At 59.7% G+C, this 22813-nt stretch overlaps 12 protein-coding genes across 12 annotated transcripts; 5 read left to right on the forward strand and 7 right to left on the reverse strand.

Annotated features, from left to right (window-relative positions):
* Nucleotides 1-250: 250 nt before the first annotated feature.
* OT_ostta15g00440 (Protein of unknown function DUF167) lies at nucleotides 251-1069 on the reverse strand (the record flags this gene model as incomplete). The annotated part of the gene is made up of 1 exon (XM_003083140.2): nucleotides 251-1069. One exon carries the CDS (start codon nucleotides 1067-1069, stop codon nucleotides 251-253), a length of 819 nt encoding a protein of 272 aa, XP_003083188.2.
* Nucleotides 1070-1194: 125 nt separating this feature from the next.
* Nucleotides 1195-4743, reverse strand: OT_ostta15g00450 (Ribonuclease II/R; the record flags this gene model as incomplete). Its single annotated transcript, XM_022985637.1, has 1 exon — nucleotides 1195-4743. The coding sequence occupies one exon, from the start codon at nucleotides 4741-4743 to the stop codon at nucleotides 1195-1197; it is 3549 nt and encodes a 1182-aa protein (XP_022841099.1).
* Nucleotides 4744-4927: 184 nt separating this feature from the next.
* On the reverse strand, nucleotides 4928-5620 carry OT_ostta15g00460 (Thioredoxin, conserved site; the record flags this gene model as incomplete). The annotated part of the gene is made up of 1 exon (XM_003083143.2): nucleotides 4928-5620. The coding sequence occupies one exon, from the start codon at nucleotides 5618-5620 to the stop codon at nucleotides 4928-4930; it is 693 nt and encodes a 230-aa protein (XP_003083191.2).
* Nucleotides 5621-5803: 183 nt separating this feature from the next.
* OT_ostta15g00470 (Protein translocase complex, SecE/Sec61-gamma subunit) lies at nucleotides 5804-6010 on the forward strand (the record flags this gene model as incomplete). The annotated part of the gene is made up of 1 exon (XM_022985638.1): nucleotides 5804-6010. One exon carries the CDS (start codon nucleotides 5804-5806, stop codon nucleotides 6008-6010), a length of 207 nt encoding a protein of 68 aa, XP_022841100.1.
* A 563-nt stretch (nucleotides 6011-6573) lies between these two features.
* OT_ostta15g00480 (Target SNARE coiled-coil domain) lies at nucleotides 6574-11370 on the forward strand (the record flags this gene model as incomplete). Its single annotated transcript, XM_022985639.1, has 1 exon — nucleotides 6574-11370. One exon carries the CDS (start codon nucleotides 6574-6576, stop codon nucleotides 11368-11370), a length of 4797 nt encoding a protein of 1598 aa, XP_022841101.1.
* A 594-nt stretch (nucleotides 11371-11964) lies between these two features.
* On the reverse strand, nucleotides 11965-13552 carry OT_ostta15g00485 (NADH ubiquinone oxidoreductase, F subunit, iron sulphur binding; the record flags this gene model as incomplete). Its single annotated transcript, XM_003083145.1, has 2 exons — nucleotides 11965-12062; nucleotides 12175-13552. 2 exons carry the CDS (start codon nucleotides 13550-13552, stop codon nucleotides 11965-11967), a joined length of 1476 nt encoding a protein of 491 aa, XP_003083193.1.
* A 160-nt stretch (nucleotides 13553-13712) lies between these two features.
* On the reverse strand, nucleotides 13713-15386 carry OT_ostta15g00490 (NADH:ubiquinone oxidoreductase, 51kDa subunit,conserved site; the record flags this gene model as incomplete). Its single annotated transcript, XM_003083146.1, has 1 exon — nucleotides 13713-15386. One exon carries the CDS (start codon nucleotides 15384-15386, stop codon nucleotides 13713-13715), a length of 1674 nt encoding a protein of 557 aa, XP_003083194.1.
* Nucleotides 15387-15544: 158 nt separating this feature from the next.
* OT_ostta15g00500 (unnamed product) lies at nucleotides 15545-16423 on the forward strand (the record flags this gene model as incomplete). Its single annotated transcript, XM_003083147.2, has 1 exon — nucleotides 15545-16423. One exon carries the CDS (start codon nucleotides 15545-15547, stop codon nucleotides 16421-16423), a length of 879 nt encoding a protein of 292 aa, XP_003083195.2.
* A 193-nt stretch (nucleotides 16424-16616) lies between these two features.
* Nucleotides 16617-17786, reverse strand: OT_ostta15g00510 (unnamed product; the record flags this gene model as incomplete). The annotated part of the gene is made up of 1 exon (XM_003083148.1): nucleotides 16617-17786. One exon carries the CDS (start codon nucleotides 17784-17786, stop codon nucleotides 16617-16619), a length of 1170 nt encoding a protein of 389 aa, XP_003083196.1.
* Nucleotides 17787-18204: 418 nt separating this feature from the next.
* Nucleotides 18205-19308, forward strand: OT_ostta15g00530 (Peptidase C13, legumain; the record flags this gene model as incomplete). Its single annotated transcript, XM_003083149.1, has 1 exon — nucleotides 18205-19308. The coding sequence occupies one exon, from the start codon at nucleotides 18205-18207 to the stop codon at nucleotides 19306-19308; it is 1104 nt and encodes a 367-aa protein (XP_003083197.1).
* A 220-nt stretch (nucleotides 19309-19528) lies between these two features.
* Nucleotides 19529-20989, forward strand: OT_ostta15g00540 (unnamed product; the record flags this gene model as incomplete). The annotated part of the gene is made up of 1 exon (XM_022982340.1): nucleotides 19529-20989. The coding sequence occupies one exon, from the start codon at nucleotides 19529-19531 to the stop codon at nucleotides 20987-20989; it is 1461 nt and encodes a 486-aa protein (XP_022841102.1).
* A 40-nt stretch (nucleotides 20990-21029) lies between these two features.
* On the reverse strand, nucleotides 21030-22784 carry OT_ostta15g00560 (Domain of unknown function DUF547; the record flags this gene model as incomplete). Its single annotated transcript, XM_022982341.1, has 1 exon — nucleotides 21030-22784. One exon carries the CDS (start codon nucleotides 22782-22784, stop codon nucleotides 21030-21032), a length of 1755 nt encoding a protein of 584 aa, XP_022841103.1.
* Nucleotides 22785-22813: the final 29 nt, after the last annotated feature.

Here is a 22813-nt window from a genome sequence, read left to right on the forward strand (position 1 = left end):
GTGAAATCGAAATCAAACTTCGGAATCTCGTTTTCGCCTCGACTTTGTCGATTTAACCCCGCACACGGCGATGACGCGCGCGCGTATCCTTCGTTTACTCTAGTTTCACGTTATGCGCCGCACCGATCGACACCACGGGACGATCGCGCGCGTCACGCACTGAAGATGTGTGAGGCGACTCGAGCTGTCGCCTCGCGCGCGCGTTCGATGCGGAAAAGACTTCACTGCGCATCACATGTCTATTCGGTCCTCACTCTCTATGGGCTAATTTTTGTAACTTATTCGCCCGCGCTCTAGCGTCCGCGAACTCTCGCCTCAGAGCGGCGTAGGCTTTTCTGGGCGTCACGCCTTTGGCCAGTAACGTTCGTCGATGCGGCGCGTGCGACTTTAACAAAGACATTTGCGCCAGGCGCAAATCCAAAACCTTCGCCAAGAACTCCATCAACTCCGAGTCGCAAGCGTGCGCGGCGTTCGTGACGTCTACGACGACCGCGCTGGCGGTGATCTTGCTCACCGCGCGCGATTGACTTCGCGGTTTAATCTCTAAATCTATCTGCGTCGCGCCCGCGCCCGCGGTTCCCACGCACGGCGGCGGCGGTCCCGCGTCCTCTCCATCTCTCCCGTCTCCGACCTCGCGCTCGTAATCGGCGTAATCAAACGCTGATAACGCCCCTGGGTGCACGTACAGCGTCCCTCCATCGTCCAAAACCTTCGCGTCATCGTCGTCATTCGTCTTCCGCGTCCCGGTCGTCGCCTCGACGTACCCCACCGGGACATCCCCGCACCTCAAACGTCTCCGTCTCTCCATCGTCCCGTCTTTACGCTTGATCGCGATCACTTCTCGGTCGATCGTCTTCGCCGTCTTGGTCGCGTATCGCGTTCGATCGATGATCAGCGCGTCGTCCGTGCGTCTTCTCGGTGCGAGCTCCAAGTTTGCCGTGGTGGTCAAGACGTGTTCACCGCAGAATTTACAGTAATACGTCCTGAATTTCAGCGCAGAGGCGTCGTCGGCGTCGAGCTCGGCGTCCTCGGAGGTGAAGACGTGCGCGGACGGGCGCTTTTTGCTCATTTTTGAGAGATGTGTGCGTCGCGGAGTGAGCGCGCAGAGGCGCGGAACGGGCGTGTCGGGCGTCAAATATCGATGCGGCGATGGATTCTCGGAATGCGCTCGAGGGCTTCTACTGACTACCGATTTTACAATAAATGTGAATTTCGGGCGCGCTTGACGTCGGCGACGCGGGCGTGGGCGTCCTCGAGTCTTTGGGAACGACGGGCGCTTCGCGCGCGGCCGGCAGCTCCGGCGGAACGCGTGGAGACGAATCTGGCCCAGGCGTCGCACGCAGCGCGTCGCGCTGCGAACTCCTTAGAGTCGGACACGCGTGAGAGGTTAATGGGGACGACGCGGAGAGCATCCATGGGGCTGTCGTCGACGGTGATGAAGACATCGTCCATGAGCGCGAGCCCGGCGAGTGAAGCCGCAAGCGGGTCTCGGAGTCGCTTGGACGGCACGTTGAGATGTCTTGCGACGCGTTCGTCGCGATTCTCATCGGTGTCTAAGTCGTCACCGGCGTCGTCTTCGTCCATCGCGAGCGGATTTCTGCTCTTTATGACGTTTTTCAACGCCGCGGAGAGACTCGCCGGAGCCGGTGGCGGCGCGGCGCGACGAGCAACGAGTCGCGCCTCACGCGCGCCCGCGTGCGCCTCCACATCCAAGATGCGGAGTTCGAGCTTTGGTCCTTGCGCTCTGCCGGGTTTGCACGTCATCTGCACCCAAACCGTTTGAAGGAGAGAGTACGAGCGAAGAACGACACCGTCGCTCGAACGAACAACTTCTAGCACGTCATCCGAGCGCCGAAGTCGCGTGCCGGCGACGCCGACGACCGGCGACGCTTGCACCCATTTCGTGACGGATTCCGAAGAATTATATCCCGGAGAGACGTCCACGAGATCGCTCTCTCGGAGTTCTTCAACGGTGTTGCCGTCATCATCAACAAGTCGGACGGGCGCCTTGATGTGAAACGATGGTAGGAACACCATTAGGCCATCGTCTCTGATCTCGTGAACGACGGCGGGTTCGATCATGGGATTCTCACGAAGGAGCCAGAGAAGATATATCTCACCGCAGCGCGATTGCGCGCGTTTCGAAGCACGATTGCGTTCGTTCAAGTGCTCCGCCAAAGAATCGAGGCCGCGTCTGGTAGCATCTTCCGTCGCCTTCTTCTCCATCTCCGTCGCCTCAACGGCGGCGATGAGCTGACGATGAACCACGATGTCAGCGTATCGCCGAATTGGAGACGTAAAGTGCGTGTAATACGTCAGAGCAAGGCCATAATGTCCGAAACTACTCTCAGTGGCGGAAATCGACCCCGAGCTCACATATTGAGCCTCAGACATCGCGCGTGTGGCCAGGCCCTTGAACAAGGTCGTCACTTCGGGATCACACTCGTTCGCGATGCGCGCAAGCGATGCATTCAAGGCTTCTCCGCTAGAGCAATCGAGCTTGACGCCCTTGGTAGCGGCGAGTCGGGAGAGCTCGGCGAATCCATCCTGTCGCGGCGGTGCATGGCGCCGAAGCAACGCGCACGATGGGAACACCGAGTGCGTCGCGCGCGCCGCCGCACTGTTTGCTAGAATCATCAACTCGGCGACCACTCGCATCATTGGCACCTCTGATTTCTGAATCACCTCCGTCGGGCTCTTCGTCTGCGCGTCCGTCTCAAATCTCAACTCAGCGCTCTCCAATTCCACCGCTCCGTGAGCCACACGAATGGCGTTCGTCTTGTTCGCGAACGCGACGAGCGTCTTCAAGTCCTCGCGCACGACGGCGATGTCATCTTCGCCCTCGAATACCGTTGATCCGTCGACCGGGGGCGGTTTCCCATCGTAAATCGCTTGCGCCTGATAGTACGTCATTTGGTGCCTTGAATGAATTACCGTCCGTCCGAACCACACGTCGACGACGTCCAGATTCTCGTCGAGCGTCCATACGCAACTCATCGCCAGTCGATCGCGCTTCTCCAGTAGCGACGCCAAGTTTTCGCTTAGCAAACTCGGAAGCATGTCCAAGCGTCGGTCCACCAAGTACACGGTGGTCCCACGCGTCTGCGCCTCGTGATCGAGCGTCGTTCCCGGTTGCACAAAATACGACACGTCCGCGATGTGCACGCCGATCTCGAACGCGCCTCCGTTCGCTCCCCGTTCACTTTGGGGCACTGCTCTGACGCTTAACGCGTCATCAACGTCGGTGCACCCGGGTGGATCGATCGAACACGCTCTGTGGTGACGCAAGTCACGTCGCGTCTCCAGCTCTTCGCGAGGGACGACCCAATTCGTTCCCTCCCGAGGAAGCTCCGCAAGCGCTCTCGCGCCGAACGGCTCGGCCGGGATTTCATGTCTCGCTAATAACGCCGCCATCTCGCCATCGACGTCACCGACGTCGCCGAGCACTCTGATTAAGTGCCCGTTCGGGTACCGTTGATTCTCTCTCCATCGATCGACGCGCACGACAAAGCGCTTGCCGACCAATTCGTTCGCCCGGCGCGTCAACAACTTGATCTTCACAATCTTCCCATCCATCGGCACGCACAGCGCGCCGTTGCGTTTTGCGTGTGGGTTTCGCGTTATTTCTTCCTCATCGATCGAATCTAAGCACGCGACGACGTCCATGACCTCCCGACGCAAGATGCCGACGATTTTCCCGGTTCGCGTCTTCGGCGACGACGACACGGACGCCGATAAATCGCTCTCGCGCACACCCTCGTCCTCGAGCACGGTGTTGATCATCGACGCGCACCATTCGCTCTCAGGCGCAACCTCGACGGCGACGACGTCGCCGTGCATCGCTCGATTCATCGCGTGTTTGGATGGAATGAAAACGCCGTCAACATGTCCTTCACACTTGACGCCAAGCGCCTTCACCTTGAGCACGCCCTTTACCAAAACCCCCTCGCTGAGACCGAGCTCTACATCTCTCTCATTCCAATGTGCCTCATAATTCGTTCCGGTGGACGTCGACGCGACGGCTGAATCACCTTCCATTTCATCCTCGGCGTCTCTCGCCGCCTCGTACGCCGCTCTTGCCGCCTCGCCCTCTGAACCACCACAAAATTGCTCGATAAACCCCTCGACGCTCAACACGACAACGCCCTCGGGGAAAACATCGCGTGCTCCAACATCATCCGCCGCATTCGCCGCATTTGCCGCTTGCGCGTCGGAGACGACGACAATCGGGAACTTTCCTCGGACTTTCTTCGCGTAGTGCGCCGCGCACGCGACCTCCCGAGATATCGAACTCGACCGCATCGCTCGTACCACCTCGACGCAGTGCTCATCGTCGAACACAAAGACACTTCGATTCTTCCCCATCGCTCGCGAATCGCCCTTTATCGACCTCGTCATTGACGGTAATCCGCCGCTCCCGCCGCCGCCGCTCCGCCCGCCCAACCGCCGCGCGTGCGCCCTGGACGCGATGACGTCCCTCACCACCCCGCTCGCGAATACCTCGGGGTACTTACGAAATGCGCATAAATCCGGAACGACGTACGCGCGACACCCTTGCTCGCGCGAGCGTAAGAAGTCGCACACGCCGAGCGCGGCGTTGAGCTCCGCGTGCGCGACGCACTCGGGCGAACCGCACGCGACGTCTCTCCTCGCGTACGTTGACCGTACGAGACGCGCGACGTCGCGGTCGCGGTCGACGCCGGACGGGCCGGCGTCTTCGGCGCCGCCGAGGGCGACGCGCATGGACAAAGCGAGAGTCACTCAGTGCGGCGACGCGCGACCGGGACGCGGTACGCGTGTCGACGATTCGTTGAGCGAACGAATCGATGCGATGTCGCTCAGCATTATTCTACACGGTTCATCGCGCGCTGGACGAGAGGGTGCGCGCGTGCTATTCGAGATCTAAGTTGTTCATCATTCGCGGATTTCACGTTCCGGCGTACGCGCACGCCGATAACATCCTCTGCGCCCCTCTGAAACTCTCCGCGAACGGATTCACGCCACTGTCACCGTTGAGCCATCGCTGTCGCGCGCCTCCGGGATTCAGCGTGAGCACGGTCCGTCCCCACGTCGTTAACACCTCCATTCGTTCTCTATGCACGACGCACACCGTCGGCAGCACGTTCACGCCGAGCGCCCGTAAGATTGGATTCAGCGTCCTCGATCGATCGAACGTCTCGCTCGCATCGGCGCACCTGTAGAATTTATCCTCCCTCAAATCCTCGTACGCGTTCTCTCCGTCGCACGCGATCGCGACGACGTCGACGACGTCCGCGTTCGCCGCCCGGAACCGTTCCAACGTCGGCGCGAAGAGCTTACACGCCCCGCACCCATCTCGCGAGAAGTACGCGATCATCAGCGGCTTCGTCGCGTCCAAATGCACCGCTCCATCGTTCGCGTCCTTCACCGGCAGCGTCAACAGCGCTCGCGCCGTGCTCGACGCCGTGAGTCGCCGCGTCGCGCGGTCTCCGTGAGATGCTTCGTGTTCGTGCCCGCACGACGCCCCGCACGCGTCTCCCGCCCGTTTCCCGGTGCCGCGACACGCCTCGCACGCGCTGAACCCCTCCGAGGCCGCGATCGACCCCGCGCCCGCGCACCGCGAGCACGTCGACGCCTCCATCGACGCGACGCGCGGGTGCGAACGAATGCCGCGCACCGAAAGGCGTCGACGCGAAAGGCGTCGGCGGTCCCCAAAGGTGACGTCGCCTTTGGAAATTCTTTCCACCGATGGACGAGCACCGATCGAAGTCTTCGTGAATCGTCAGATCTCCGCGAGCGACGCTCGCCGCGCGTCGACGCGCACATGGAGGTCGCCGATATCGTCGCCAGACCGGTCAAGGAGTTCGCCAAGGACAGCGCGAGACTGGTGAAGCGATGCACCAAGCCGGACGCGCGTGAGTTTTGGATGATTGCTCGACGAACGGCGACCGGGTTCGTGATCATGGGGTTCGTCGGTTTCTTCGTGAAACTCATCTTCATCCCGATCAATAACATCATCTTGAGCTCGTAGACGGGATGGGATGTCCACGGGGTGGGTTCGGGAGACGCCTCGGGCGCGGGTGAGGCGTCGACGGGGGAGCGAGTGGACGATCGAGACGGATGGAGCGCGCCGGAGCGCGGCGCCGGGCGTGAGAGATCTCGAGTAGTCGCGCTCGGAGCGTCACGACGTCGCGCGAGGAGTCGTTCGTGTGTTCGAGCGTAGTAGTCTTAACCGTTCGCGTTCGTCGGAGCGTTGTAAAGAAATCGATGAAGCGATCGATCGCCGCGCGTCGCGCGCGCAGAGGACGAGGTGTCCAATCCACGGGACTCCGGTATGAGTCATGACTCGCCAAAACACGAGTACACCGGAGCACACCACCGGACCGCGCGTCATCGTTCGACGCGCGCGCGTTCGTGGCCGCGCGTCTCACCGTTCGAGCGTCACCGAAGGCGCAAACCGTACCGTCCGCGTCGCCCATCGCGCGATCGGCGGCGCGCGCGCGGACGACCGAGCGTCCAGCGCGCGATCGGTGCGTGAACACCAAATAGTGTGTCAACACCCAAAGCTTTCGGAAACGGTCGAGTTCGGACGGCATGGCGCGCATCGATAGGGCCGAGAGGGCGCCGTTACTCGCGACGAAGACGACGTCTCGCGACGTCGAGGTCGGGGCGGTCGAGAGGGAGAGCGAGCGAGCGAGCTGGAAGGCTGGATGGAGTCGAGGGAAGGCGCTCGCGGCGTGCGGCGCGGCGGCGCTCGGGTTGGCGTGCGCGGTCGGGGTGAACGTCGCGTCGAATGGGTCAGAGGGTGTGATGTTGGAACACGCAGATCTGGGTGGTCGACAGGCGAGCGCGTCGATGGCGTCGGCGCGGCAGAGGACGCCTGCGGCTCAAAGACGGGCGCAGCGCGTCGCGACGAGAAAGCAGTCGAGGGTGACGGCGCGAGCGAAACTCGCGGCCGCGGACTCCGAAAAGGTATACGAGGAGAGCGTACGCAGAAAGCTTCTTCGTCGAGACGCCGTGATTCGCTCGAGAGGAGAAGAAAAGATCAAGGAGGTGAAGAAGGATGCCGAGACGCTCATCGCGGACATTCACGCCAGGGTTGAACAGCGGGCGAAAGCCATCGAGAAGACGGCGCACCACGAAGGTACTGCGAGCGCGCTTCAGCAGGCGCAGCGATCGATCGATGAGATGAGAAAGGAGACGGAGAAGCGCGTCGCTCTGATCAAAAACAAGACGGCGAGTCGAATCAAGATGATTGAGGAAGTCACGGAAAAGCACACGTCATCGCACGCATCTTCGGAGTCACTCAAGCACTCTTCTCATTCGCACGCAACAGCGACGCACGCTGTTAAACTCGGCGACGCTGAGAATCCTGCGGCGAGCACTGAAGATGCCGCTCTGGCTCAGGCGCAGACAACCACGCAGACGACCACGGAGTCTCCGCAGGCGCAGGCGGCGCATCGACGAGACGAACGCATCACGGCACTCGAGAATCAAGCTGCCGATCAGACCGCCAAGGTGACGGCCGTCGCCAATGATGTGAAGCAACAGGCGGCTAAGATTGATAACGTCGATAACAAGGCGGATGAGCAAGCTGATGACATTAAAAAAGTCTCCAAAGACGTCAAGGAACAAGAGGAGACAAATGAGGATCAATCCGACGATATCAACAAGGTTGAGAAGACAACCAAGTCCACGCAAGATGACGTCGACGACTTGTCGTCGAAGCAGCAAGATCAGGGCAAGAAAATCGCTCAGAACGAAGCATCGATTAATCAGCTCGATGCGCAAGTGCGAGCTGATGACTCAAAGATCAAGGAAGTCACGGATGACGTGGAGAAGACTGATAACAAGATTGTGGATGTCTCCACGAAGCAAGCTGCCGAAGTGAGGGAGCTCGACGACACTGAGAGGCGACTCGACAATAAGATCGATGGCGAAAGCAAAGAGCTCGAGGAAACGCAGGATCAGTTGAAGGATGAGACCGAAAAGCTCGAAGACACGCAGGATCAGTTGAAGGACGAGACCAAAGAGCTCGACGACACGCAGTCCAAATTACAAGACACGACGACTAAGCTCGCGCAAGCTTCCGTAAAGGAACAAGGTGACGTTAACAAGCTTCAAGATAAAATTGATGGCGAGGACAAGGAACTGGACGAGACCCAATCCAAGCTGGAAAACGAGAGCAAAGAACTCGATGAAACGCAAGATGCGTTGAAGGACGAGAGTAAGGAGCTCGATGAAACCAAGTCCAAATTCGAAGACGAGACTGGCAAGCTCAAGGATGCCACTTTCAAGCAAGACGGCGAAATCGACAAACTTGAAGAAGTCACCGAAGGCACAAACAAGGAACTCGACGAGACTCAATCCAAGCTGGAGAGCGAGAGCAAGGAACTTGACGAGACGCAATCAAAGCTGGACGATGAAAGCAAGGAGCTTGATGCCACGGAGTCCAAGGTGGACAGTGAAAGCAAGGAGCTTGATGAGACTCAATCCAAGCTGGAGAGCGAGAGCAAGGAACTTGACGAGACGCAATCAAAGCTGGACGATGAAAGCAAGGAGCTTGATGCCACGGAGTCCAAGGTGGACAGTGAAAGCAAGGAGCTTGATGAGACTCAATCCAAGCTGGAGAGCGAGAGCAAGGAACTTGACGAGACGCAATCAAAGCTGGACGATGAAAGCAAGGAGCTTGATGCCACGGAGTCCAAGGTGGACAGTGAAAGCAAGGAGCTTGATGAGACACAATCCAAGCTGGAAAGCGAGAGCAAGGAACTTGACGAGACGCAATCAAAGCTGGACGATGAAAGCAAGGAGCTTGATGCCACGGAGTCCAAGGTGGACAGTGAAAGCAAGGAGCTTGATGAGACACAATCCAAGCTGGAAAGCGAGAGCAAGGAGCTTGATGCTACCGAAACGAAGCTCGATGAAGAAACCAACAAGCTCACAGACGCTACGTCGAAGCACGACAGCGCGATCAACCAACTGCAGCAACGCGTTGAAGAGGAGAATACGGAACTTGACGCGACGCAATCAAAGCTTGAGGATGAAACAAGCAAGTTGAAGGAGACGGTGACGGATCATGGTATGCAACTCGAGAAGCTGAAGCTGCGCGACGATGAATTGAACGATGGACTCAAAGACGCTCAGGTGAAGTTCGACGGTGAAACGCAGCAGCTCGGTAAGCGAATCGATGAAGCACGAGACGAGCTGAATGCTGCTACGTCGCGCATCGACGACGAAACTAAGGAGCTGAAAGAGTTCTCGTCGAAGAACGGCGGGCGCATTGATGAAGCTTTGGAAGCTATCTCTGGGAACCGCGAAGCAATGGAGGCAAACCGCGAAGCGATGGAGGCAAACCGCGAAGCAATTAAGAACATCACGGAGATCAAGGACCAAGTCAGACGGCATGCGGATGATCTCGTTGACCTCGATCGTCGACTCGGAGAGGAAGAAGGTCAAGTTTATAACGCGACGGCAGAGCTTAAGAATCTCACGATCAAGTTCGATGAACACGCAGATGCGATGGAGGAATTTTCTGAGAACATGAAGCTTGAGCGAGAGAAGACCAGAGAACTCATCGCTACCATCGACGAAAAGGTTGGCAAGGTCCAGGAGTCGTACGACGATTTCCGCCAGAAGATTGAAGTAGAGATGCAAAAGCTGGAGGAGAAAATCGCCAAGCTCGAGCTGAGCGGCAGTGTCGACGAAAACAAATATCCAGCAGAGACGAAACAGTCCACGCCGACGGCGGAGAATCATTACCCGGTGTCGACTTCGGCGCCAGCGAACACGCCGACGGCGAAGAATCATTACCCGGTGTCGACTTCGGCGCCAGCGAACACTGAGCAAACAAGTCAGCTATCCGGGCCATTTTTTGATCAGAAATTCTATCGCATGCGGCCAGAGGGACTCGAACCCGACTTTGAACCAAAGATGGACGATCCAGCCGCAGAATCTGGCGGGTTTTTCGCGTGCAACGTTCCTAATCAGTGCATGACTGGTATGAAGATGTTCACGCGTGAGAACCGACTTGTCGGGCTGCAGGGATTATGCGCTGGCGGCGCGAGATCGACCGACTTGTTGTCTGGATTCTACGACATGTTCCCGAAGACGAGTACGATAAATTTTAACAAGTTCATCGAGTCTGGAGAGGGCTCTGATCGGGCCTGCACCATGTCGTTTGGCGAAAACTCAGGATCGCTTTTTATTCGACGGGAGAATGACTACGTGATCGCCATGTCCCAAGACGGAACCAAGGCGACACGATGCGGTCGAGACGTTGAGACGGCGGCTTCCGTGCGGCATCAGTGCCAAAATCCCAGAGCTTGTATCACTGGTTTCCACGTGAAGAACGAGTACGGCAATCTGGATGGAAACGCGCCGAAACGCACAGAGAACGACTTGGCAATTTCAGTGGTTGACTTTGTGTGCTCAGACGGCAACTTCGCCGTCGACCCTATCAAGCTTCGACCAGATTACGGGCAAGTGAAAGTTCAGCCGGAGTTCACCGTGGGTGTGGCGAACACACCTAGGCACGACGGCACGATGAGGCGCACGGTGACGCCATATCTGCGCCTCAAGACGAACACCGTGGTGAGCGACTCTTTCTTGATGGCTGTAAAGGTTCGTGACATAACCGATTTGGACGTTACGGGAGGTTGGTGCACGCAACAAACGATGCAAGCGTCTCTCAACTCGCCGCACACGTGCAAGGAAGGTGCCAAGCTCTGCGCCAAGCCATCATTCTTGTACAATCCTGCGGGGATGGAGTACGAGCTTAAATTCGGTGAGCAGGTGTTCGAACTTCTCGATCCTGAACGCCATGAGAGCTCTCGCATAGCGATCTACAGCGAAGACACATCGCTGCCGGATCACGTCAAGCACTTCCCCATGCCGAAGGATCGCGAGTTCTTTCAGTTCGGTCGCAAGTACGAGGTGTGTGTTGCCGCCGTCGAGCGCTCCAAGTTCAAAAATCTTGGTGCCTCGACGACGAACGGACCATCGTCGAAGAACTTTTATAACCGTCACCTGGATGGGTCGGCGCAGTTCATTGGTCTTCAACAAGTCGGTGAGAGACAGCTTCAAATGCAAGGTGGACCGAAGCACTTCATGGTCAAGGCACCGAAAGCGCCCTTGCGCTCTCGGATGACTGAGCTCGAGTGCTTCTCCGGCGAATGCGATATCTCTGGGTCCGTGCCGCCGATCGAAGACAAGGTTATTGAGTCTCAATCGTATCCGGCGAGACCATCGTATCCGGCATCGCACCAGGCAAAAGCCGACGTCGGCGAATTGACCGAGGAGCAGATTGAACAGCGAGAAGCCACACACACGCTCGACGCCCGCCACAAGCTCGAACAGCTCCTGCACACCGGAGACGAATCCAACCAATAGTCCACTAGCGCGCGCCCCAGCACCGGCGCTTTAATCCATCGCATACTGTATCATTCATCGTCCGCTCTTTGTCGACGCCGCCTCGCGTCACGCAGCCCAACCTAGAGCGCCGTCCCCACACTCGTCCGCGCGAACCGTACGTCTCGACCTCGCGAGCGCGCATAACGACCTTGACATCTGAAAGATCTCGATGACCACGACCAAGTCAGCTGCCGAGCGTTCACATCTCACCGCTCGGCGCGTTACGCTCGTGGAACATTAAATGCTCGAGTCGCAAAATCAACGCTTCGTCGCCGTTTTGGCGATCGTGAGCGTCGATCTCGGGCGCACGCACCGCCTTGAGGGGCGTCGGGGACGTTTAGAAGGCACTCGTGCCTCGCGCCGCGACGGGGACCTCAAGGGGTGGGACATTTAACGTTTTTTGAAGCCCCAAAAGTGAGTGATCGACCCGACGCTGACCGCGGTTTTTCGTACACGCGAGCAGGGAATCAATCATGATGATCTCGGTTTGAGGAGGTAGTGATGTTGTAATTTACAAATTGTGCGCTCTGAAATGTAAAACTCGATCGGTAAAACGTGAGACCGCGCGACGATTTAAGCGGCAATCTTCTTCGCGTCAGATGAGGCTGTGATTCGTTCTCTGATGAGCGGAGAAAAGTTCTTCAAGAGACCTTGCACAGGCCACGCCGCGGCTGAGATCGCAAAAGAGAATGTTAGAGTCAGTCGATAAGTTATCGAGAGATCGAGGCGCTCGTTGAGATATCGCGCGGCGTGTTCGAGGTCGAGTCGAGTCTTTTGACGCACCGTCGCCCAGAGCGCAAATGGTGTGACCCTCGATTTGCTTGGTGATCTCCTGCAGCATCTCCACCTCCTCGAGACGCGCATCGCCCTTGACAAGACGCTTCATAATGTTGTAGATCCATGACGTGCCCTCGCGGCAGGGCGTGCACTGTCCGCACGACTCGTGCTTGTAAAAGTAGCTCAGACGTGCGATGGCATCGACGACGTCGGTGGACTTGTCCATGACGATCACGGCTGCGGTTCCAAGACCGCTTCCCACGCCCTTAAGGGCGTCGAAATCCATCAAAACGTCATCGCACACATCCTTAGTGATCATTGGCACCGAGGAACCGCCCGGGATAACGGCTAAGAGGTTATCCCAACCGCCTCGCACGCCACCGCAGTGCTTTTCGATGAGGTCCTTCAGCGGAATTGACATCTCCTCCTCCACCGTACACGGGTTGTTGACGTGACCGGAAATACAGAAAAGCTTCGTCCCAGCGTTGTTCTTACGACCGAACGAGGCGAACCATTCGGGTCCACGGCGCAAAATCGTCGGCGCCACAGCCACTGTCTCCACGTTGGTCACTGTTGTCGGGCATCCGTACAGACCGACGTTCGCGGGGAATGGCGGCTTCAATCTCGGCTTTCCTTGCTTACCCTCGAGCGACTCGATAAGAGCCGTCTCTTCGCCGCAAATGTACGCCCCCGCGCCGTAGTGAATGTTGACGTCAAAGTCTAATCCAGTGCCACACGCATCCTTACCCAAAAAACCCGCAGCGTACGCCTCTGCCAACGCCCGCTCCAGCGCCAGACGCTCATTCACGTACTCACCACGAATATAGATGTACGCCGCTCGCGCCCGCATCGCCGTGCCCGCGATCAGGCAACCCTCCAGCAACTTGTGCGGGTCGTGTCTCATGATTTCTCGATCCTTGCACGTCCCCGGCTCGCTCTCATCCGCGTTCACAACCAGATAACTCGGCCTTCCGTCGCTCACCTTCGGCATGAACGACCATTTCAATCCTGACGGGAAACCGGCGCCACCTCTACCACGTAAACCCGACGCCTTCATCTCATTCACGATCCAATCGGCGCCCAGCTCGACGAGTTTCTTCGTCTCGTACCAATCCCCGCGCGCCATCGCACCTTTCAAAAACGGATCGTGTCGCCCGTACAGGTTCGTGAAGATGCGATCGGCATCACTCAGGTTCCCGTGCGTCCGCTCCGGTGCCTCGACGCTCGCGTACGCGCGACTAACCGGGGTTAAAGCACGAATCTTTGAGATTTCACTTGATCGAAAAGTTCGAATCGCACTCAGTTTATCGCCGTTTTCACGCGCGACGACGCGGTTGGCGGTCGATAACGTCCTCAATAGCCCCCTACCGGTTCTCGTGAACATCTCGAGCGCGTTCAGCGCGCGCCGAGACGCCGAGAGCGGGCGTGTGTGGACTCAAAGCGCGCGATCAACGGGTTTAGGTTTACCACTCACGCAGAGCGCGGAGCGCGTGAGCGAGCGACGTGCAGAGCGCGTACGTGCGATGATGCGACGAAAAGTTCGATTAATCGCGCTCTAAGAGCTCGTGCTTGATTTCGAAGATCAACACGCGCCAGAGGGCGAGGACGAAGTCGTCGGCGATGTCCTGGTCGAGTATCGGCGCGAGCGCCGAGACGAGCGAGAGCGGTTTCGGACGCTCGGAAAGCTTGTCGAGGACGAAGCGAATTATCGATGGTTCGGGCTCACCCAGGAGGTCAACGAACTTTTTTGAGATCCAACGCTCGGCCGCAGTCTCGATGGAGGCATCTTCGTAGACGGACCAGTCGATGGACGCGGCGAAGACGTCGTCTCGATTGACTGGGACGCTTGCGACGAGCGCGGCGACGTCCACGGAGGAGGCTTGCTTGCGCCGTCGCACGCGATCTTCGCCGCCGTCCTCGGGGTCGAACACACCGCCATATTTACGCGCGCCGCCATTGTTCGCACCGCTGTCGAGACCGTGCTTCAATCCTGCAGTCAACGCAGACTCTCTCACCGGTTTCCTGGGCAATCCGAAAGACGTCGGCGGCGGCGGCACGGCGGGTTCAGTGAATCCTCTCGTCACCGTGTGCGACGGCTCCGGCGGGGCTGGAGGTAAATCATAACGCCGCTCTCTGCGCTCGCCGCCAGATCTCTCGTCGTTGTCTCGATCGACCGCGACGACAGCTTCCGCCTGCGCTCGCGCTCGCTCCTCCTCCTCTGCTCGGCGGTCGCGCGCGTCTTCTTCCATCTCGCGCTCTCTGAATCTCTTCCTCCGTTCGCGCTCTTTGTCCGACCTATCCCATAGAGGAATGATTTCCCCATCTTCACCCTCCATGTCCTCCAGGTCTCGCCGCATAGCTTCGCGGCGATCCACCTTGCGTTCTCGCGCGAGCTTTTCTCGCCGACTCCGCAGACGCGACGTCGTCGCCGCGATCTCATCACACACCTTCTCTCGTTCGCGACACAATCGTTCTATTCGTTCTGTCACTTCATAATCATGCCCCCTCGGAGCTCTGGCGTCACCGAATCGAGCACCGTGGTATCCGTCGCGGCGCGCGTCTCGCTCGCGCGATCCGTCGCGCTCGCCAGACCGCGCGCGCGTCCTACCCTCCCTCCGTTCGCGCGAAGACCCTCCATCGCTCGACGCCCGACCTCTCACCCCCTCATCATCGTTCTTACCAACTTGATCGCAAGACCGCTCGCCGTCTCGCCCGCTACCGTTCTCGCTCGCCGCCGTCTCTCGCGTCCCGCTCGCGACGCCCGCCCGCGCGACGTCGCTCGCGTCCGCGATCTCCCCCTCCTCCTCGCCCTCGCGTCCCACTCCACCCCCTTTCGTCAACACGCCTCTCACCATCTCCCGCATCGTCTCCAAATCCGATTCCGACCGTCTCTTCCCTCCGTTCTCCGCGTGCGCGTCTCGCGTCGCCGCGTTCGCGCTGCTCGTCAGCCGTCCACCGACAATCTCCAATCCATCCAGCACCCAGACGCACGTCATCGCGCTCTCGGCGCTCGCGAACGACGCGAACCCAAAGCTCTTCCCCGCGTTCGTTCTCGGGTCCGACACGCGCTTGAACCCGACGAATCCGTCACCGCAGACGACGCGCAGGATTCGTGTCAACGACGCATCGTCGACGGAATCGGGAATCTTCCCAACGTACGCGCGGTGATTCCCCTCTCGCGTCGCCGCGTTCGCGGCGTTCAATTTTTCATCATCCATTCGACGCGCGCTCGAGCGCGCGCGCGCGTCGCGTCGCGCGGGACGGCGCGAAGTGTCGTCGTGACGTGGTGTCGGGTCGCGGCCACGAGTCGACGACATCGCGCGACGCGACGCCGGTGCGGACGTCGTCACGGCGCGCGCGGGGGCGAGGGAGAATCATGCGCGCGCGTTCGCGGGTGATGACGGCGCGACAGGGGGTCGCGCGGCGCGGACGCGACGATGGAGCGCGACATCGGGTCTTATCGAGAAATCATCGAGAATCGACGCCCGACGACGCGCGCGCGGGCGACGCGGACGCGGGGTTCGACGACGGACGACCGGTGATCGATGTGCGCGCGCGGAGCGCTCGAAGGCGCGGACGAGGGGCGATGGAGATCCGGAGGCCGGAGATTTTGAAATCCAGGGCGAAGGCCGTCGCGGACGCGGACGCGGCGGCGGGACGGGAACGAAGGGATGGGGATTCGGACGACGAGGGAGAGATCTCGAGGGAGAGACGACAATTTGGTGGGCGAGGGGACGTTGGAAACGCGTCGGTGATGGAGCGTATGGTGCGAGCGACGGATGAGATGTTGGACGACATGGAGGCGCGAGAGAGCGCGGCGGCGCAGGCGGCGTTCGAGGTGAGCAAACGCGCCGAGGCGGTGGCGGCGAATCCGGCGGTGAAGGGGACGGTAGAGGCGTTCGGGAAGATTGGTGGAACGGCACTGCGAGTGGCGGCGCCCGTGGTCGTGGAGGGCGCCGGGAAGGTTGTGACGGCGGGCGGAAAGTTAGCGGTGCGCGCTGTGGCGGCCAAGGTTGGGTTCGAGGACAATCGAAAGCGCGAACTTCGAGAGAAGGAGTCGGCTGCGAAGCAAAACGGACGATTCACGCTTCCTCAGCTCGCGTTCGGCAAGCCGAATCCCCCCGAGCCACCCGCGAAGAAGAAGTTAGGATCGTTTTTCTTGCCCGATCAAGGCAAACAGTCGACGAATAAGCAGAAGAACGACAACGGTAAAGGACAAGGCCTGGGCGCTTTGTTTTCTAGGAAGAAAAACTAAACGAACGATGCAGCGTTTGTACCGCAGCGAGATTTATTAGTGGCATTGTAACGAGCAGCGATTGAGTGAAGAGTGAAACTTATTGTGTTATAGCAAAAGGTCGCCCTTTGGGCGAGAGCTTAGAGACGAGAGCCTTACGCCTGGTGAGCAAGACGCATCGTTATACGAATGCCGAAGCAGATAACGAGACCGTCTAGAAACAGCAGATACCGAGGCCGCAGAGGCCAGAAGACTGCTGTTCGATGACAGGCACCTCCACCTTCACCTTTTCTTCAGTCTTTCCTTCAGTCTTCGCATCACCACCCGTAACCTTTTCCTTTTCTTCAACCTTCTTGTCACCACCCGTAACAGTCTTGCCGACGGCGTTCACGGCGCTGGCACCTATGCTGAGAGCCTTGCCAAAAATCTTGAACGGTACCGCGATAAGAGAGTTGTTCTCGGCCTTCTTGCGTTCTTCTTCAGCCCGCATGGCAGCTTCAGAAGCAGCCTTGGCTTCCTCTTCAGCCTTTTGATGAGCGGCGGCGGCTTCGGCGGCTTCTTTTTCAGCCTTCTTCGCGGCCGCCTCGGCCTCTTCCTTAGCTTTACTAGCTGCTCTAGTCGCTCGCTCTTCAGCCTTCTTAGCGGCTTCTTCCGCGGCGGCCTTAGCCTCCTCGGCAGCCTTGGCGGCGGCGGCTTCCTCTTCAGCCTTCTTAGAGGCGGCAGCCTTGGCTTCGTCTTCCGCCTTCTTGGCGGCTTCTTCCGCAGCCTTGGCGGCGGCGGCGGCTTCTTCCTTGGCCTTCTTGGCGGCAGCCTCCTCGGCAGCCTTGGCGGCGGCGGCTTCTTCCTTGGCCTTCTTGGCGGCAGCCTCCTCGGCAGCCTTGGCGGCGGCGGCTTCCTCTTCAGCCTTCGCCTTTGCCTCCTCCGCCTTCTTCATCTCTTCGAGCTCGGCAGCCTTGGCGGCGGCGGCGGCGGTGGCGGCGGCGGCTTCCTTCGTCGCCTTCGCCACTTCCTCCTCCGCCTTATTGTAAGCTTCCTGGTGCTGCTCGATCTTCGCCTCCTCGGCCTCGCGCTCCTTCTTCAATTCCTCGAGTTTCGCCGCGGCTTGCTGGTCGTTCCTCGCCGCCTTCTTCGATAGCGTCTTCTCGAGCTGGGCCGTCGCCTTGAGCGACTTCTGCGTCGTCAGAATCGCCCGCACCGCCTCCTGCTTCTCGATATCGGACGATTTCTGCGCCTCATCCGCCTTGGCGCGCGCCTCGCTCGCCTGCGCCGCCGCGGCGTCCGCCTCCTGCGCCGCCTTTTCCACGATATCCTCCTCCGCGCGCTTCAAAAAACTCATGAATCCCTTATTCAACGACGGTTTCTTCGTCAGATCGTTCGTAGACATCGCGTATCGATCGAGCGTCGGTGTGCGCGGCCTTTTCCTTGTTTTAAATGCGTTTCCGCGTGATAATTCTGCACCAATCATCGCGAATCGCACGAATGCGTCAGTCATCGCGCCGTCTCTTCCCACGCGCGCCCACGCGCGTGCGCGACGTCGACGCGCATCACCGCGCTTCCGCGTCCGCGCGTCACGCACCGAAACGAGCGCGCGCGCGCGTGTGCGTCGCGCGCGGCGATCATCGATGGGCGTGGGCGTCCGGGTGTCGAGTCATGACTCGTGCGGAGTCCGTCGGAGATCGGGTGTTGAAGATCCCCCAGTCCACGGCCCGCGTGCTCGTACTGTGCGTCCGTGAAGCCGATGTAAAGACCTCGTGACGACCATCGCGCGCGCGCGTCGACCGATGCGCGCGACATCGCGCGCGATGGCGCGCCCGTCGCGAACGACGACGCGCGCGACGGGCGCGCGCGCGCTGGTGTGCGTCGTCGTCCTCGCGCGCGTCGTCGCCGCGCGCGGTGCGGTCGGTGACGGTGGAAGGAATGGAACGCGGGCGAGGGATGATTTTGGTGTGGGCGCGGACGCGCCGGACGATACCTGGGCGCTCGTCGTCGACGCATCGAGGTACTGGTTTAATTATCGACACGGCGCGAACGCGCTGAGCGTGTATCGAACGGTGAAGCGGATGGGGGTGCCGGATTCGCGCGTGGTGTTGATGCTCGCGGATGACCACGCGTGCGACGCGAGAAACGCGCGACACGGGAGGATATACGGCGATGATCGAGGGCACGTGGAGCTGTACGGGAACGATGTGGAGGTGGATTATCGAGGGAGCGAGGTGACGCCGGAAGCGTTGGTCAGGGTGTTGACGAATCGACATCCGCGAGGGACGCCGCGGTCGAAAAAGTTGTTACCGGGACCGAGGAGTAACGTCCTGATGTACATCACGGGACACGGAGGGGACGGGTTCATCAAGTTTCAGGATCAGAGTGAGTTGAGGGACGAGGAGATCGCGGACGCGCTGGCGCAGATGCACGCCAAGGGGAGGTATAACGAGATGTTATTCTTGGCGGATACGTGTCAGGCGTCAACCTTGGCCAAGGCGATTCGCTCGCCGAGAATCTTAGCCTTGAGCTCGAGCGCGTTGGGGGAGAACTCGTACTCGCACTTCGCCGATCCCGAGATCGGGGTGCACGTGATCGATCGATTCACGTATTACATGTTGGAGTTTTTTGAAAAGCTCAAACCGGAGAGCTCGGAGACGATGGGCGAACTCCTCGCGACGCTCACAAAGGAAAAGCTCATGTCGACCGCGGTGTTGGATGAGAAGACCTTCACGCACAGAGACGCGCGATCGGTCAAATTGAGCGAGTTTTTTGGAGCGGTGTCGCGGACACGCGTCCTCAGGGGCTCTTTCAATTGGTTCGTCGGGGCGAAATCGGCGTCGCCATCCATCGAGAGAGTCGCGCGCGCAAAGGAGACGACGTTCGAGCGCGTCGATATTAAAGATTTAGGTTTCGTAGTCGTGTAGAGTAAAGTACATTCATTCACATCGTCGGAAACCGAAAGTGCGCGCTCCCGGGTTCTGCGCTGCGGCCGCGTTGGATTACGTCCTTTTCCCGGGAGCTTCGTCGAGCCACGCACGCGCCTTTTCCTTGATGCTCCGAAGCTCCATCATGAGCTTTGGATTGAACAAAAGGAAGTAATCGTTCGTCGATGTGATCGTTTTCAACAGTAACTCGGTGGACGCCATGACGGCCTCGTCCATCTCCGCTCGAAGCTCGTCAACGCGCGCGGAGCATCGAGCGAGTTGCTCTCTCTCGACGCCCTCGTCGTCCATGCGCGCCATCTCTGCCTCTACCGCCGCGTCCGTCGCCTCCACCGCGTCCTCGTCCGCGACATTGAAATCATCGTCATCGAAATCATCCATCACCGAAAATCGCATGACCTCCTTCACTTGCTCGGCGGTCACCGCCTCTGTCTCTTCATCGTCTAGTGATGTCGTCGTCGGCGCCGGCGCCGGCGTCGGCCTCGGCGTCGGCGCGACGACCGTGATCGAGCCGCCCTCAACCGCCCTCGGCACGCGAGATGCGGGAACCTTGAAAACCAACGGAGACTCTTTCGGCGCCGTCGGCGCCTCGATCGCCTTCACGTTTGCCGCGTCGGCATTCACGTCTTTCGCGTCGGCGTTCGCGTCCTCGCGCGCGCGTCCCTCGTCCTCATCCCGCGCCGCAACCTCGACCGCCTCTTTGGTCGCGCCCACCTCCGGTGTGCTTTTCAACCCCTCGCGTTGCTCGCTCTCGCTCTCGCTCAGGTCGAACGCGTCGAGATCGAGCGCGTCATCGGAATCAGCACGTCGTCTGCGACCGCAATCGAAAACGTGTCATTCCGCGACTCTACGTCGCACGCGACGCGTTTCACGCGCTCGCGGGCGCGTAGACGCACGGTACATTTCCATTCGGTCGATTCACCGGAGTCGACGCGGTGTCGCGACCCGGGGGGCGAAACGCCGAGCTCATCTCTCGAGCGTCGCGGAATCGCGTTGGATTTGTTATTTCGACGCTCGAGAGATGAAATCGTGCGATTGGTGCGTCGCGGGGACGTCGCGCGACGGAGAATTAATGTTGTGTGCGCGCGGGAGCCTCGAGGGAGGCTCGGTGGACGTCGTCTTCACGCGTCGCCGGGATGTCACTTTCGAGGAGATTCACAGTGAAACCGGGCACCCCCGCGCGTCGGGGTTCACCATCGACGCGGAGGCGACGCGACGGTCGTGTCGGACCGAGCACGGGTTTGAGCTCGGGAAGGATGGGAAGGAAACGTGTGAGCGCTTGCGGGGGATGTTCGAGCGAGGGGAGGTGACGATTCTGCATGAGCCGAGTCCAGCCTCGTCTTACGCACGAGTGAAGGTTGGTAGAGGTAAAACAGTCGACGTGGAGCTCGTGAGCGCGCCCCGCGGATGGTGGGAGATTGATGCGGTGCAAGCGTTGTCGTTCATAAATGAAGGGTTGTTGGAGACGCTAGAGGTGCTGAAGAAGACGAAGAGAGAGCGGGAGGCGGTAGAGGGCGACGCAAGAGAGGAGCAGCCTCGAAGCTCGAGCGCGACGCCTCGGGCGTCGCCCGCCAAGGGTACGTCCATAGGAAACTGGGTGCTCGAGGGCACGCGAACGCGACCAAAGTTGGCGAAATTGGTCGAGGAAAAGGGAGTTAAATGAGTTAGAGACGAATGAAATGAATTGAAAATGCGCTGTACCATCATTTACCGTCGTTGAGTGTCCAGTCGTACGCGCGCGTCGTGAGCTTGACGTTCGTTGCGTTAGAGCGTTCAAGCGCTCGAATCAGCGCGTCTCGATCGTCGCCGCTTTTCATATACTTGGACGCGTACTTGAGGCGCTCGACGTCGGTCGAACCAAAGTCGAATTTGTACCACTCGCCAACGATTTTACTCACCGCCGCCGAAGCCACCTCGCCGTCTTCACCGCGCTTGATGTCGATCTCGGACTCAAAGAACGCGTAAGTCGCGTCCTCAAGCTCGCGTTCAATGTCTGCGGCGGTGTACACGCGGATAGGCGGACACGAACGAGCGCCACACACGAGGGCAAAGTGGATTCGAGGATCCATCGGAATCACCACGTGGTTCCTCCGCGGATCGCCCGCGCGGAATGGCCCGCGCGAGAGCGACGGACGTCCGGTGAGCGCACCGATCGTCGCTGCTCCGGGTCGGTTCCCGCGTAAGATCCCATTCTCGATGTCATCACACGTGTACGTCGACCCGCCGATGTCATATGACGCCTTGGAGAAGAAGTCTAAGCGCTCAATCGTATTCTTTGGAGCGCCGAACACGCACGTGGCATGGATCACGAGGGCATTATAGACGTTGATGAAGAACGCGATGCGCTCCTCGCGCGAGAGCGCGTTGAGGTTCACTCGCTGCAACTCCTCGGAAGATTCGACGAAATCTTTGAACCCCGCGCTCGCGCGCAACCCGGCGTAATCCACAGCTCGTCCGTCGGCGGAGAGAAACTCATCGTACAGCTTTAAAATGCGATTTCGAACGTCTTCAACTACGCTCTTGGCGTCCCTGGATTCGCCGACGTAGAGCTTAGCGCAATTGAGCGGCGCGCACCCGAGAGATGGCGCTTCGGAGCGAAATCGAAACAGCGCGTCTCCGTCGAGCACAAAGGGTGCCGCTGCGTCCACGTCTTGAATCAATCTCTCGAGCACCATCTCTTCCCCCAAACGTACGGCATCCTCCGTCGTCTCCGCTTTTTTGTTCGCGATCATCCAATCCACCGCCTCTCGTGGCGTGAACGTCCCGACATGCGTCTTCACCAATCCGAACGGCCCGCTCGAGAGACCTCCAAATCGTCTTCTCGTCGACCGCGTCACGCCGCCGTCCTCTTTCGCCATCTCGTTCGCCACCTCTTTCGCGCTCGTCTTCCCCGACGAACTCGTTTCACTCTCCTTCACCAACTGCGTTAACCACGACGATCTCGCCGCCGGCGCCGGTGGAACCGGTTCCGGTAACTCGCGTCCCGCGGTGCGCGCGTCCGCGGCGTCCCGAAGCTTTCCGGGCGCCCCGCCCCTCGCTTCGATCTCCGCCTCTCTGACCAACCTCTCGAACTCCCCCGACTTCAACCCATCACACGTGTCGTCCGCACCACCGTAGATCACACCGCCGACGTAAACCTGCGGGACCGAGCGAAACCCGGCGAGCGCGCTGCTCACGGCTCGCAAGTCGCCGTCGCCGTCCACCGAGATCTCCTCGTACGCAATATTCTTCGCCTCCAACGCCGCTTTCGCGCGCTTACAGTGCGGACACGACGTCGTTCCGACGACGCACACGCGCGGTGCGTCGTTCGAGGCGCCGTCGACGCTCGAGCGGGTGATTATTTGATTCTTTGTCGATTGTTGACTCGTGTCAATCATCATCCGTGCGCGCGCGCGCGCGGTCGTTCGACGACGCGTCGACGCGACGCGCACGCCGCACGCCACACCGCGCGTCGCCATTCGCGATCTTTCCCGCGCTCGACCGCCCC

The sequence above is a fragment of the Ostreococcus tauri genome, assembly GCF_000214015.3.
Source record: "Ostreococcus tauri WGS project CAID00000000 data, contig chromosome 15, whole genome shotgun sequence".
NCBI classification, from domain to species: domain Eukaryota; kingdom Viridiplantae; phylum Chlorophyta; class Mamiellophyceae; order Mamiellales; family Bathycoccaceae; genus Ostreococcus; species Ostreococcus tauri.